General features: G+C 46.5%; 1 protein-coding gene across 1 annotated transcript; it reads left to right on the top strand.

The window, feature by feature from the left end:
* Nucleotides 1-2,411: 2,411 nt before the first annotated feature.
* Nucleotides 2,412-8,423, top strand: LOC139783486 (uncharacterized; the record flags this gene model as incomplete). The annotated part of the gene is made up of 2 exons (XM_071722665.1): nt 2,412-2,718; nt 8,362-8,423. Coding segments are annotated over 2 exons (369 nt in total), but the record flags the coding sequence as incomplete, so codon positions are not given.
* Nucleotides 8,424-14,779: the final 6,356 nt, after the last annotated feature.

The raw sequence follows: 14,779 nt of genomic DNA, 5'->3' as shown, positions 1-14,779 counted from the left end.
GTTTCCGAGAACGGATTCGACCTCGTTGCGCTAAATGCTTCTTTGGCTTTATTCGATGCGGATCTCTTGGGTCTTCAAATCCCTTTTAAAGCGAAGGTCCCGATTGCATCTGCTTTTATTTCATTCGTCTCACTTAGTATTCTTAGTTGTCGTTTCGTATCTATTTTTTTTTTACAACACATATATACAAAAATGTCATTATATATAATTCCGATAAGAAAATTCGTTTCAAATAAAGTATACGCAATATATACGCACTCTATATCTTCGATCTCGGCTATAAATTGTAGACTAGTATCAGGTACAAGATTGACGTCTCTCGTAGCAAGTGCAGAGTCATAAAGCGCAATGTCATCGCTCATCTGACGCTGTTTTTCCCCCGGTAAATGAGTGATCTTTGCCTTTGCTTGAAAAAATTCCTAACTGAGTATCTTGCAATTTTTTCGTTAGCTCATTTTATTGGTACCTGTTTTTATTATGTTGCTGCTTTAATATTGCTGTTCCTCTTGCCGTACACAGTCCTTCGCGAGCTCTTGCCTCTCTTGAAGTTTAGCTCTTCTTCTTGACCCTTCTCAGCATAGAATTTTTTTCTTCAGCTTTTTGTTGACGGAGTTTTTCGACCCCCTGAGAAGTGATAAAATTGATTTATAAAGATTTGTATATTTGCTTATCTCCCTCCGGTTTTTTTTTTTACGTAAATTTAAAGTAACAATAATATTATCCGGTACATTATTATCCGGTATGATTGTATAAGGTTGCTATTATTTTTTGTATAATTGATAAAGTCAAAATATTTAGAGATAGACGATTTGATTTTATATATTTGATATTACATTATTTGATTTTGCTACAGTTATGTAATACATCACGGAAAAGAGTGTAATAGAAAAAGTATATAATTCATGTTAGAAAAGCATCAATAATGTATTAGTGTAGTAAATCTTATATTTGTCAAAAATTTGGAAAAAGCTTTGCAAAGATATTCGTTTAGTTACGAGTAAATTCAGTACCTTTTCTCTTCTTTGCGATCCCTGGTTTTTTGATCGCAAATGCTATTTCTAGCGTACTGTACGCAAGATTAAAATTTTATACATTTATATAAAAATAATTGGTCGATGTGAATTGCGATATATATATATATATATATATATATATATATATATTATACAAATATTATCAATACTTGTTTCTCACGGCACACCATATAATACGCTTACCGAGTAAAGATATGATCTTTCTGGTCCTTTCTCGCGTACAAAAGCAATTTTTGTTTGAAACTTCTCTTGGGTCTAATCAATTACACTTGTTGTTAAATCTTTCGTATAATCCACGTTTCTCGTGGCATTCAGAGAAAACGGGGGCGGGTCGCTTCCGATCGTGATATACTTTTCAGAGTTTTATCGATGGTATTAACAACGATAGGAGAGAGAGAGAGAGAGAGTCTTGTGCGAAATGAGAATGAGCCACCTGTGAGTAAAAATGTATTGTCAGGTTTGTAAATACAATGCGTGATATCTATCGGTGGATATATCGCATATTTAGTTTACATAACTATACGTACTTTGTCATCTTATCCGAACGAGACAAACCGCGCTCGTGGGAATTCCTCTTTCTGGTTTGGTTAGGCAAAGGATCTCTGCGATATGATAATCTCCACCAGGCAAATGAGGATCCTGTACTTGTTCTTCTTTCACACATTTCGCTCCTGTCCTATATATATTTTTACGATATGATTCTACGATTACATGTTGATTGGTATCTTCATCGACCCGGACGATACGTCTGATCTTGGATGGAGTTGGGCCATCGTTATTCGTGGTTTCTGGTTTAGGGAAAATGGAACATAACCACTCCGCACGGTGTTTGACTATGACAAAAGTGACATGATACCTTACTGTTTAATTTCATGATATTTTTTGGATTTCTCTAGAGGCCGCGCGCAAGAATATAAGTTAAATGTTTCTGTGGAGAGTGACTTTTCTGGAAAATTCTCAATAATAGCGCACCTCGTGATACTCGGTTGTCCACCGTTGTCTCGTTGATTCTTGAAAGGCGGCAGGGGTTGTTCGTTTCGTCGATGTTCGCTACGATATCCAATTTTGATCGCCTAACAAAAGTACAGTCCGTCGTTATCGTCGTCGTCGTCGTCGTCGTCGTCGTCGTCGTCGTCGTCGTCGTCGTCGTCGTCGTCGTCGTCGTCGTCGTCGTCGTCGTCGTCGTCGTCGTCGTCGTCGTCGTCGTCGTCGTCGTCGTCGTCGTCGTCGTCGTCGTCGTCGTCGTCGTCGTCGTCGTCGTCGTCGTCGTCGTCGTCGTCGTCGTCGTCGTCGTCGTCGTCGTCGTCGTCGTCGTCGTCGTCGTCGTCGTCGTCGTCGTCGTCGTCGTCGTCGTCGTCGTCGTCGTCGTCGTCGTCGTCGTCGTCGTCGTCGTCGTCGTCGTCGTCGTCGTCGTCGTCGTCGTCGTCGTCGTCGTCGTCGTCGTCGTCGTCGTCGTCGTCGTCGTCGTCGTCGTCGTCGTCGTCGTCGTCGTCGTCGTCGTCGTCGTCGTCGTCGTCGTCGTCGTCGTCGTCGTCGTCGTCGTCGTCGTCGTCGTCGTCGTCGTCGTCGTCGCGTCGTCGTCGTCGTCGTCGTCGTCGTCGTCGTCGTCGTCGTCGTCGTCGTCGTCGTCGTCGTCGTCGTCGTCGTCGTCGTCGTCGTCGTCGTCGTCGTCGTCGTCGTCGTCGTCGTCGTCGTCGTCGTCGTCGTCGTCGTCGTCGTCGTCGTCGTCGTCGTCGTCGTCGTCGTCGTCGTCGTCGTCGTCGTCGTCGTCGTCGTCGTCGTCGTCGTCGTCGTCGTCGTCGTCGTCGTCGTCGTCGTCGTCGTCGTCGTCGTCGGTCGTCGTCGTCGTCGTCGTCGTCGTCGTCGTCGTCGTCGTCGTCGTCGTCGTCGTCGTCGTCGTCGTCGTCGTCGTCGTCGTCGTCGTCGTCGTCGTCGTCGTCGTCGTCGTCGTCGTCGTCGTCGTCGTCGTCGTCGTCGTCGTCGTCGTCGTCGTCGTCGTCGTCGTCGTCGTCGTCGTCGTCGTCGTCGTCGTCGTCGTCGTCGTCGTCTCGTCGTCGTCGTCGTCGTCGTCGTCGTCGTCGTCGTCGTCGTCGTCGTCGTCGTCGTCGTCGTCGTCGTCGTCGTCGTCGTCGTCGTCGTCGTCGTCGTCCGTCGTCGTCGTCGTCGTCGTCGTCGTCGTCGTCGTCGTCGTCGTCGTCGTCGTCGTCGTCGTCGTCGTCGTCGTCGTCGTCGTCGTCGTCGTCGTCGTCGTCGTCGTCGTCGTCGTCGTCGTCGGTCGTCGTCGTCGTCGTCGTCGTCGTCGTCGTCGTCGTCGTCGTCGTCGTCGTCGTCCGTCGTCGTCGTCGTCGTCGTCGTCGTCGTCGTCGTCGTCGTCGTCGTCGTCGTCGTCGTCGTCGTCGTCGTCGTCGTCGTCGTCGTCGTCGTCGTCGTCGTCGTCGTCGTCGTCGTCGTCGTCGTCGTCGTCGTCGTCGTCGTCGTCGTCGTCGTCGTCGTCGTCGTCGTCGTCGTCGTCGTCGTCGTCGTCGTCGTGTCGTCGTCGTCGTCGTCGTCGTCGTCGTCGTCGTCGTCGTCGTCGTCGTCGTCGTCGTCGTCGTCGTCGTCGTCGTCGTCGTCGTCGTCGTCGTCGTCGTCGTCGTCGTCCGTCGTCGTCGTCGTCGTCGTCGTCGTCGTCGTCGTCGTCGTCGTCGTCGTCGTCGTCGTCGTCGTCGTCGTCGTCGTCGTCGTCGTCGTCGTCGTCGTCGTCGTCGTCGTCGTCGTCGTCGTCGTCGTCGTCGTCGTCGTCGTCGTCGTCGTCGTCGTCGTCGTCGTCGTCGTCGTCGTCGTCGTCGTCGTCGTCGTCGTCGTCGTCGTCGTCGTCGTCGTCGTCGTCGTCGTCGTCGTCGTCGTCGTCGTCGTCGTCGTCGTCGTCGTCGTCGTCGTCGTCGTCGTCGTCGTCGTCGTCGTCGTCGTCGTCGTCGTCGTCGTCGTCGTCGTCGTCGTCGTCGTCGTCGTCGTCGTCGTCGTCGCGTCGTCGTCGTCGTCGTCGTCGTCGTCGTCGTCGTCGTCGTCGTCGTCGTCGTCGTCGTCGTCGTCGTCGTCGTCGTCGTCGTCGTCGTCGTCCGTCGTCGTCGTCGTCGTCGTCGTCGTCGTCGTCGTCGTCGTCGTCGTCGTCGTCGTCGTCGTCGTCGTCGTCGTCGTCGTCGTCGTCGTCGTCGTCGTCGTCGTCGTCGTCGTCGTCGTCGTCGTCGTCGTCGTCGTCGTCGTCGTCGTCGTCGTCGTCGTCGTCGTCGTCGTCGTCGTCGTCGTCGTCGTCGTCGTCGTCGTCGTCGTCGTCGTCGTCGTCGTCGTCGTCGTCGTCGTCGTCGTCGTCGTCGTCGTCGTCGTCGTCGTCGTCGTCGTCGTCGTCGTCGTCGTCGTCGTCGTCGTCGTCGTCGTCGTCGTCGTCGTCGTCGTCGTCGTCGGTCGTCGTCGTCGTCGTCGTCGTCGTCGTCGTCGTCGTCGTCGTCGTCTCGTCGTCGTCGTCGTCGTCGTCGTCGTCGTCGTCGTCGTCGTCGTCGTCGTCGTCGTCGTCGTCGTCGTCGTCGTCGTCGTCGTCGTCGTCGTCGTCGTCGGTCGTCGTCGTCGTCGTCGTCGTCGTCGTCGTCGTCGTCGTCGTCGTCGTCGTCGTCGTCGTCGTCGTCGTCGTCGTCGTCGTCGTCGTCGTCGTCGTCGTCGTCGTCGTCGTCGTCGTCGTCGTCGTCGTCGTCGTCGTCGTCGTCGTCGTCGTCGTCGTCGTCGTCGTCGTCGTCGTCGTCGTCGTCGTCGTCGTCGTCGTCGTCGTCGTCGTCGTCGTCGTCGTCGTCGTCGTCGTCGTCGGTCGTCGTCGTCGTCGTCGTCGTCGTCGTCGTCGTCGTCGTCGTCGTCGTCGTCGTCGTCGTCGTCGTCGTCGTCGTCGTCGTCGTCGTCGTCGTCGTCGTCGTCGTCGTCGTCGTCGTCGTCGTCGTCGCGTCGTCGTCGTCGTCGTCGTCGTCGTCGTCGTCGTCGTCGTCGTCGTCGTCGTCGTCGTCGTCGTCGTCGTCGTCGTCGTCGTCGTCGTCGTCGTCGTCGTCGTCGTCGTCGTCGTCGTCGTCGTCGTCGTCGTCGTCGTCGTCGTCGTCGTCGTCGTCGTCGTCGTCGTCGTCGTCGTCGTCGTCGTCGTCGTCGTCGTCGTCGTCGTCGTCGTCGTCGTCGTCGTCGTCGTCGTCGTCGTCGTCGTCGTCGTCGTCGTCGTCGTCGTCGTCGTCGTCGTCGTCGTCGTCGTCGTCGTCGTCGTCGTCGTCGTCGTCGTCGTCGTCCGTCGTCGTCCGTCGTCGTCGTCGTCGTCGTCGTCGTCGTCGTCGTCGTCGTCGTCGTCGTCGTCGTCGTCGTCGTCGTCGTCGTCGTCGTCGTCGTCGTCGTCGTCGTCGGTCGTCGTCGTCGTCGTCGTCGTCGTCGTCGCGTCGTCGTCGTCGTCGTCGTCGTCGTCGTCGTCGTCGTCGTCGTCGTCGTCGTCGTCGTCGTCGTCGTCGTCGTCGTCGTCGTCGTCGTCGTCGTCGTCGTCGTCGTCGTCGTCGTCGTCGTCGTCGTCGTCGTCGTCGTCGTCGTCGTCGTCGTCGTCGTCGTCGTCGTCGTCGTCGTCGTCGTCGTCGTCGTCGTCGTCGTCGTCGTCGTCGTCGTCGTCGTCGTCGTCGTCGTCGTCGTCGTCGTCGTCGTCGTCGTCGTCGTCGTCGTCGTCGTCGTCGTCGTCGTCTCGTCGTCGTCGTCGTCGTCGTCGTCGTCGTCCGTCGTCGTCGTCGTCGTCGTCGTCGTCGTCGTCGTCGTCGTCGTCGTCGTCGTCGTCGTCGTCGTCGTCGTCGTCGTCGTCGTCGTCGTCGTCGTCGTCGTCGTCGTCGTCGTCGTCGTCGTCGTCGTCGTCGTCGTCGTCGTCGGTCGTCGTCGTCGTCGTCGTCGTCGTCGTCGTCGTCGTCGTCGTCGTCGTCGTCGTCGTCGTCGTCGTCGTCGCGTCGTCGTCGTCGTCGTCGTCGCGTCGTCGTCGTCGTCGTCGTCGTCGTCGTCGTCGTCGTCGTCGTCGTCGTCGTCGTCGTCGTCGTCGTCGTCGTCGTCGTCGTCGTCGTCGTCGTCGTCGTCGTCGTCGTCGTCGTCGTCGTCGTCGTCGTCGTCGTCGTCGTCGTCGTCGTCGTCGTCGTCGTCGTCGTCGTCGTCGTCGTCGTCGTCGTCGTCGTCGTCGTCGTCGTCGTCGTCGTCGTCGTCGTCGTCGTCGTCGTCGTCGTCGTCGTCGTCGTCGTCGTCGTCGTCGTCGATATTGCTGTCTTATTGTCGCTTACCCCTCATCTTTTACGTCGATTCGTCCGATGTGAATGAGTTCTCGTTCCGTTCGGTTTGGATAATAATGGTTAACGTGAGCGTTAATTTTTTCCCGAGCAACCAGCGTGCGTGATACATTTAACTGTGTAATCTAGTCCATCAGTTGCTCGGTGATAAACGGGCAATCCCAATTGATTTCCGTGAATTATTCCGAGCTGGAAATGAACAAAAAATGTGTCGCGCGCTGGTTGCTCGGGAACCAAGTAATGTTCGCGTTAACTCGGACGACGTTCGCTTGGCCGATGAGCAACGATCACTGACGAGGCGAGAGATTACTATAGTGACGAAGACTGTTGCGCGATAATTCTTGGTAGGCGTGCGTGTGCGCGTGCGCCGACAGCGTAGGTGCAGGCATAGGCCGCGACGAGGCGCGTCTCAAGTACGGACGATTGATCGTCGGCGACGCTGGGGTTGTCGTCCGTCTAGCGACGAATGGCGCATCGAGGCATGGCTTAACGATAATGGCGGGTAAATGCGCGTGAGTGTGGAGGTTACGGGGTGGGGCGCGAGGGCTTAGCGACACCAGTTTTCATTAAATAATCGTTGACTATACTCGTTGAAGACGGTGAATTTCAGTTTTAAAACATACTCGATAATTGTAATGGGATGAAATCGTTTTAATGCGAGCTACGTCGGAGCAGTCTGATTCCGTTTCACGCGATACCACGTTTTTTTCTTTTACCGACGTTTATAATCGCGCGATGACAATTTCTACACGGGTCGTATGACGAGCTTAAAAGCGATGTTTTACCGTTTTTGCGCGTCAACGTTCGCTCCAAAATTGGTTTGATCGGATCTGTGCGCGTTTTAACATCAAAATTAGGTGAGATTAATCGCGTCGATTTTGTTACCGGTTTTTTCTCGTTTGTAATAAGGGAAAATTTCTTTTATGACGTGTACATTGTGGACGAGGTGAATATGTTCTTGGGAATTAGTGTTTCTTTTATATATTGCTTCCCCGGAGCGACATTTAGCTGATGAGTAATTTGATGTATAAACATTATTTATCAATCTAATTAGGTTTGTTCGCGTCGCATGCCCCACTATGCTTCTCTCTCTCTCTCTCTCTCTCTCTCTCTCTCTCTCGCTCTCTCTATTCATTTAAACTTACTTCAATAACTCATCTGTTCCATTCGTCAATTTTTATCTGTGTGATCTAAGTGTTTCTGGTGTGTATTGGAGTATGCGACGCGAACAAACTTTTGACTTTGATAGGATAGGGCTGATTTGACGCGGTATCGTGCGGTGGTCACGAATATATTGTTGTTAAAACGTTTGGTGGTCAACCGTTTTTTCCAGAATCCAGAGAAGAGCGATCAAGTCGCTATGTTTAGGTAGTAATCATTCGAGAAACTTATGCTATCGAAAGCATAAGTCAATTCACCGCGGACGCTCCGACGGTACTACGGTCGTCGGGTACGGGTTGTTTTATTTGGTATAATCGAAAAATTCCCAAAATTTTGAAAATATTTCAAAAGGGACAATTGAAATATTCTATTGTTCGTGTGTTCAAAATGTAACTCAATAATAATTATATCGTCGATTACAAATTAGAAAATTATCTTACAACAATTCGCGTCGAACACGAACGCTCGCTCCGGCGATTCGATTAGAGAGAATTCGAAAGAGAAAAACCGGATTTGATTTCAATTGACCGGACATAAAACAACTTTGATTCGCGCGTCTCTAATGTTATTATTGTGCAGCCTATTTTAGTTAATTCAATAAATTTTGGAAATTAACCGTCGATCATTGTGTGCGGCCATAGTTTAACGTTGCGGTACGTGGTTTCTTCATTTTTCTCGGATCAATTGTCGCGAGGAGGATAAACGTTTGAAAGAAACGAATAAGGATCTAAATACGATTCTTTTTTTAAATGTATAAAATATAAATGCGTGCTTTCTAGAATTCATTATCGAATCCTAGCGATTTTGTCAATCTCTTCTCGTTGATCTCTTTTTGTGTTATTTGTCATTCGTTATTGCAGGTGCTGTGCAACGAGACACGATGGCTATTCTCCGGAATAAATGGATGACAAAGTATACTTGAGCGCGGTAAGCGCGCACGAAATACTGGCGAGGAACCGTCGAACAAATTTCTCCGATAACATCCGCAAGGTCGTACACAGATGTACTACGCGCCGAACAAATATCTGGCGGCCGAATCTGGCGATTCTTTTGCAACAACGACAATCCGGATCCAGGCACGCGATATTCGGACGACGTTATCGTTACAAGCTTCTATCAAGTATAGGATTTCTTCATCGTGTCTCTCGCGCGGAAGGTGCGACGGGGGGCGTTACGCGGTAACGTTTACCGCGTGTCTAACGTTTTTTTACGACACCCTCGGTTTAGAATTTCCTGACGAGATACAACGTACGACGTACGTACCATCTGTGATCAATATGTATTACGATTGTTTAGACACCGTTAGAATACCGGTCACCCTGTCGACACTATGCTCGCGAGCCGGTCTTCCCGGCGGTAAGCTCGTTCATCGGGCGTCTAATTCGCCGTAACTCTACGCACGATGTTCTACTTTTGGGAAATCTCGCAGTTGGTAGTGGTAGTATTATTTCATTCCTTGTGGTTTTTCCATCGAATTTTTGTTGCGAATTATCTCTTGACTTTTCTTTTCGTACATTTAATGGCCGATTATTCGGAGAGCGCTAGTCAGGTTTAATTTTCACGATAATTGAGATGTTGCGAGGGGGGGGGGGCGGGTCTAAAAGAAACAAATCAAGCGTAACGGTACTCTTTGTTACTCTAGAAATAATATAACGCTGCTATGAAACGATACTTTACGACGTAAAATTTATGTTTTTTTTACATTAATATTAATATGAAACGTTATTTAGAGAAAATAAGTCGAACAAACGCGAAACTGGAACTTTGAACGGTATCTATCGACAGCTATTTCAGTGTACTGACTTCTCGGACATCAGTGGCGGCGGCGGCGAGTTTCTGTGTTGCACAATATCTGAACGAATCGTTGTACAATAATCATTTAGTTTTCATACAATATCACGATTGAATATGATATTCGATACGACTGCGGTAAATTGAGATTACAAATTGAGATTACAGAGGGTTTTGTCGTATCGTTGTCGAATTATCGATAATAAATTTTGCGCGATTCGACGTGATATCGGTACTCGTTCCTGAGAGAGAGCGAGAAAGAGAGAGAGAGAGAGAGAGAGAGGAGAGAGAGAGAGAGAGAGAGAGAGAGAGAGAGACATTCCACGTTGTCTCTGTACGTTGTTGCAATCATTGATTTTAAAATGTCCGCTCCGGTCGCGGGGAGGCCCCTCTCCGAATGGGTGTAGCGGCCCCGGGCCCGACCTGGTAGACCCATACCGCCGTAGTCGCGACTTACCAATACAGTTTCAGTGACAGTGGTGATTGTTGCTGCTGCTTTTGCTACTGCTGCTTTTGCTACTGCTGCTGCGATACTCTGTGCTCTGGAATTGAAAACAAATAAACATAAAATAAAATTAAATATCTTGCTTTATCGCTTATTACGTTAGTATTTCTCGAACGCGGTAAAAGCATCTGCCGCAAAACCATTTAATGGGATGTTATTTTTTAATTTAGCGATCATGCGCTTAAACAATGAAAGATTAAATTATCGCTCATAAATCGTTACGTCGTTATAGAGTTAAACACCGCTGTCTGGCATTTTCTATTTTTCGCTTATCTTTTTTTTTAGTCATTTTGGTTCTCGCGCTCTTCTTTCGCTACTTTGTTTATAATTTATGTGACTGTGTAACCACGTTTTCAATCTTTTTTGTAAGTTAGTTTGTCCATTTTACACATGGTCATGCGTAGATATACGCGTACGCAAAATAATGAAAGACTAGAGCGAGAGAAAATGTCGTAAGAAGCAGGAGGTGGAGAAGAGCATAGTACGTGGACATGGCCGTGAAAAGAACTTACGTTGGATCGTTGCGTGGGAAATGCGTTTCCGAGAACGGATTCGACCTCGTTGCGCTAAATGTTTCTTTGGCTTTCGTCGATGCGAAAGGAAGGACCCTGTTCTCTTCAAATGCGTTTAAAGCGTTGATTATTACTAAAGCTCGGTGCCGACTCAATCGTCTCCAGCCACACGTTGTAACCAAGCGGTTCTCGTCTGCGTACAGTATGCAACTCGGGCCTATACTTCGGAATTTCTCTCGGCAGTGCTGAAAGAATGAAATGGAAGGATCATATACATAGGAATATTTATTTCTTAGATTTATAAAGCAGATAAGAAATGAAAATGTTGATTGATATTTAGCAATTACAGCTATCTAAAGGTATCTAAAGATGTTACAAATATTAAGCTACGTTAAAAATTATAATTTTCTCAGAGTAACGCTATGTAATCGCAAACGTGTATAAAATTTAAAAACGCTTACGTTGTACATTAAGGAAAACGACCTCCTCACGGTAGCCATAATGATTCTACGTGCGTATAATATATTCTCCTCTGTCTTCCAACTTGACTCTGTTAAAAATGAAGGTGTAATCGTTGCCGTGGTATCGCTTAATGAATTTGACGGATTGCCGTAGCTCCTGATTGTTATACGATCAAGACAGGGTCAGTGCTGCAATCGCGATCACGCGACAAGTGAATTTCACGCTCTGTTCTTCGTAGGCGAACTCGCTTTGCGGCTTGATGACAAATTTGGGCGCTGCTTGTCGGCGATCTGCAAAAGTATAATTAATTTAAGCGTTGCACATTAGCGTATTTTTAATTATTTTCTGTATTCATCAAGTACTCAGCTCAGGCATTTGGGATTAGTGTTATCAATATTTAGTTAAAATACACATACATATCTATTTTAAAGATGGTTAAAAATTAAACAATAATTAAAACTCCTTTGTTGTTTAAATGTTCTCAATTCAATAATATTTTTATCGTATTATAATTGGCAATCTATTTGTAGGTATTTAAGTTCGAGATAAACGGTGCCTACTCTTCTCTCATAAAATTAATTATGTATTAATATTTTATTTACCGAAGCAAGAATAGTAAATCCTGTATTTCTCGATTAAAAGTTTCCTGGGCGACGAATATTCGGCTAGGTGGCCGATGGGAATAACATACCTATCTCAATTCTCGTACTTGGCACGCAATTTGTCTCTGATGTTGAGGTAACGACTGTTGGCGATTGGATTGGTCCACTTGCTATGGTCACTGGTCAACCATGGATGAACGAGACACTCGTGCGCAGTCATGCGCTTCCTGTAAGGCAAGAACACCGCAATGTGAACGAAATAATAACAGGATAGCAGATAGAACAGAAGACAGATCTGCGAAGGAAACAGTAAAACGTACTCTTTGTTTTTGACGAGTAGTCGCCTGATAAAACCTTTGCCTTTCTCGGAAACATCGCGGAATGCCTCCTCGTCGAAGTCCCAGTCGCATGCCTTCACGTTTTTTAGGGTCTCGATGTCGTTATCATCGGCAAACGGCGAAAGTTCGCTCAATCTGCACAAATTTTGCATGCTATTCGATAGAATTTTTTTTTTTTTTTTTTTTTTTTTTCAATATTCTTCTGTTTTTCACAAATACATGCAAATTATATATTTCATCATTGTAGTTATGCATTATTTGTTTTTGCAGTTATTGCATTTATATCATAAGAATACCGAAATAAATTGAATATTTCTCAAGAAATGTGAAAAATAGAAATTCTAAATGTTTATACGTAAAATATTTAGAGTTTACTTTAAACAAACTTAGTTCATTATTTTTATAAATGGAAACAAGCAGGATTGATGATTCCTGCATTTTTTATAATATAGATATCTTTTTTTTTTTTTTGAATATCCGGCCCTTACATAGTACAAACTATATAGCCATAGTATTAACATATAATCGTTTAAAATTTGTGTTGTTTAAAATTGAAATGTTGCGCAATTCAATTGTCTCTGAAATATTAAATTGCAACGCGATATATTCAGAAATCAGTTTAATACGCTGCATTTGTTATAATTATGAAGTGGCAAAACATCTACTTACAGAACATAAGCTAGTACACCGCAGGCCCACATATCGGTATAAAAGCCTACCGGCTCGCGTTCGACAATCTCGAGGGTGGCAAACCCGGCGGTGCCTGTGTATTGATTTTCATTACTTAGTTCGGATCGAGTTTGGTAGCCAGACCGAAATCAATCAGTTTCACATTTGTACTGTTGCGAGTTTGGCACATGATGTTCTCAGGTTTGATGTCTGGAAATAATTGCAAATTACACGATTAAAATAATACGTTCAATTCTGTATTTGATTTAGCTGTGCTCATAATACTTATACATAAACTTATACATAAACGGCATCCAAAATTAAAAATATAATTTAAGTATAAAAATTGAAAGCGAGTATAAATTTAAAATAGTTAAAACTTTTCGCAGTTGCAAATCTAAATTCATAACCAACAATCAGATTAACGGAGTTTTATTTATTTAATATAATAATAATAATAAATTATTAAATGCAAATTTTTGAAGAAGCATTTGAATTTTCGAAATTTTATAAGAACATCGCTTTGAAGAATATCATGATAAATTGTCCTGTATTTTATTGGTATTGAACGATGATAAACTAATAGATAATTTTTTTTTAACTAAGAATGTATTGTTAACTTTTTAAAAGAGTCTTTTTCTAAATGTATAATAGGCTTAAATTTCTCTAAATTTGATTAAAGTTTAGATTGACGAATAATTAAAATCTGTACTTCCATAATATGTGTCGCAAGAAAGTCGTTAAAATATGAATCTTACCGAGGTGAATGATATTGTTCTCATGCACATGCTTGACACCCTCGCAGATCTGCCTCATGTAATTGATGATTTTCGCCTCGGACGTGGTGTAATCCTCAGTCGTGATCCTCTCGAACAGTTCGCCGCCGGGCAGGCTAACGAGACAAATGATCGAGATCAAGGATAATGCAAACTCGTCACAATCCGCCGTCGAATTTAACAGCAAATGATTTTTCTGCTCAAAATGGACACTTACAACTCAAAGATCAGCACCATTTCGTCGTCGTCTTCAAAGGCGTCGTGCAGGTTGATCAGTTTGGGATGATGCAGGTGATTCATGATGTCGATCTCTTTCCTGATCAGCTCCTTCTTCATCACGTGCGACATCGGGATGAATTTGGCGGCGAAGATGTTACCGGTGGTCCTCTCGCGGCAGCGATGTATCAAACCGAACGCGCCAGTGCTGATCTTCTCCAGGATGTCGTACTTGTCGTAAACCGACGTGTGCTTAATCTCGACCGGCTGCGGGACATACTTGCTGTACACGTCGAACACGAACTGGTTGTAATCGCGCGGCTTTTCGTCCTCGCCAGCCGTGTATCTTCTTGCCGCTCGCGTCTACCTCGTACTTTTTCTTCTTGAACTCGCGCTTGATCATGCCTTTCGTGGTGATCAGCAGCGTCACCTCGTTCTCGGATCGGAACGGCTGTAGATGTTCTCCGTGCACACCCGGAAGTCGTACTGCTGCCCAGGACTGAGACCGATCACCGCGCGAGCGTGTGGAAACGGGTGTTGCCGGTGCGGATCCAGGTCCTCATCGAGTGCTCGCGTTTCTTCAATACGTAGTTGGTGATGTTGCTGCCACCGTCCAAAATCGGCGGTTTACAGCTGACGGCCAGCGAATTTCGACGTGCCGATGATCTTGCATTGGAAATGAGCGTTGTGATTTTGGACGCAATTCACTTGATCGAAAAAATGAGAAGATAATTATTCTTGCATTCTTGCATTATTATATATATATATATATATTATATATATTATATATAATAATCATTGCCTAGCGGCTTTGGGTGGACTTTTCCGTACATTATTTTACATTTTTCTTTTTCACACATTTACATTGCATTATATTTTATTATTTGATTATTTATTATACCTTATTTAAATATATATATTTTTTAGATAAACAAATCTCAAAAAATTAAGTTTGGCATTTTAAATATTAAACTAAAAGTTAAATAACAAACTAACGTCAAAATTTAGAATTTAAAAAATTAAACTTAAAAAAACAAAAACTTAAAATTCAAACTTTAAATAATCTTATTTTATATTAGATATATAATATTATATTATTCTTTAAATCTTTGCTATATCATATATGCATTATTTTAAATCTCAGTTATAATAATTACTTATAATCAAAGTAAAATTAAAGAAATACAAACCATCTGGAGAGGTTGGATAATCTCCGGAAGTTTCGCCGCTTATGGATCGACGATTTTCACGGAGGTCGAGGCCTTTGATTTAGGACTAAGTCCTGCAATGTTTTGGGCAAATACCCGGAATTCGTATTGCCTTCCTTCGATCAATTTGTTGATATTGATTTGTGTCTCGGCAGGCAGATACTGACGTTCACGTGTTGCCATGCTTGACTATCGATCT

The sequence above is a fragment of the Temnothorax nylanderi genome, unplaced genomic scaffold, assembly GCF_030848795.1.
Source record: "Temnothorax nylanderi isolate EJ_2023f unplaced genomic scaffold, tnyl_v1.0 TNYL_tig0505_pilon, whole genome shotgun sequence".
NCBI lineage: Eukaryota > Metazoa > Arthropoda > Insecta > Hymenoptera > Formicidae > Temnothorax > Temnothorax nylanderi.
The sequence above is the reverse complement of the archived record's forward strand: the minus strand, read 5'-3'. Positions and strand labels throughout refer to the sequence as shown.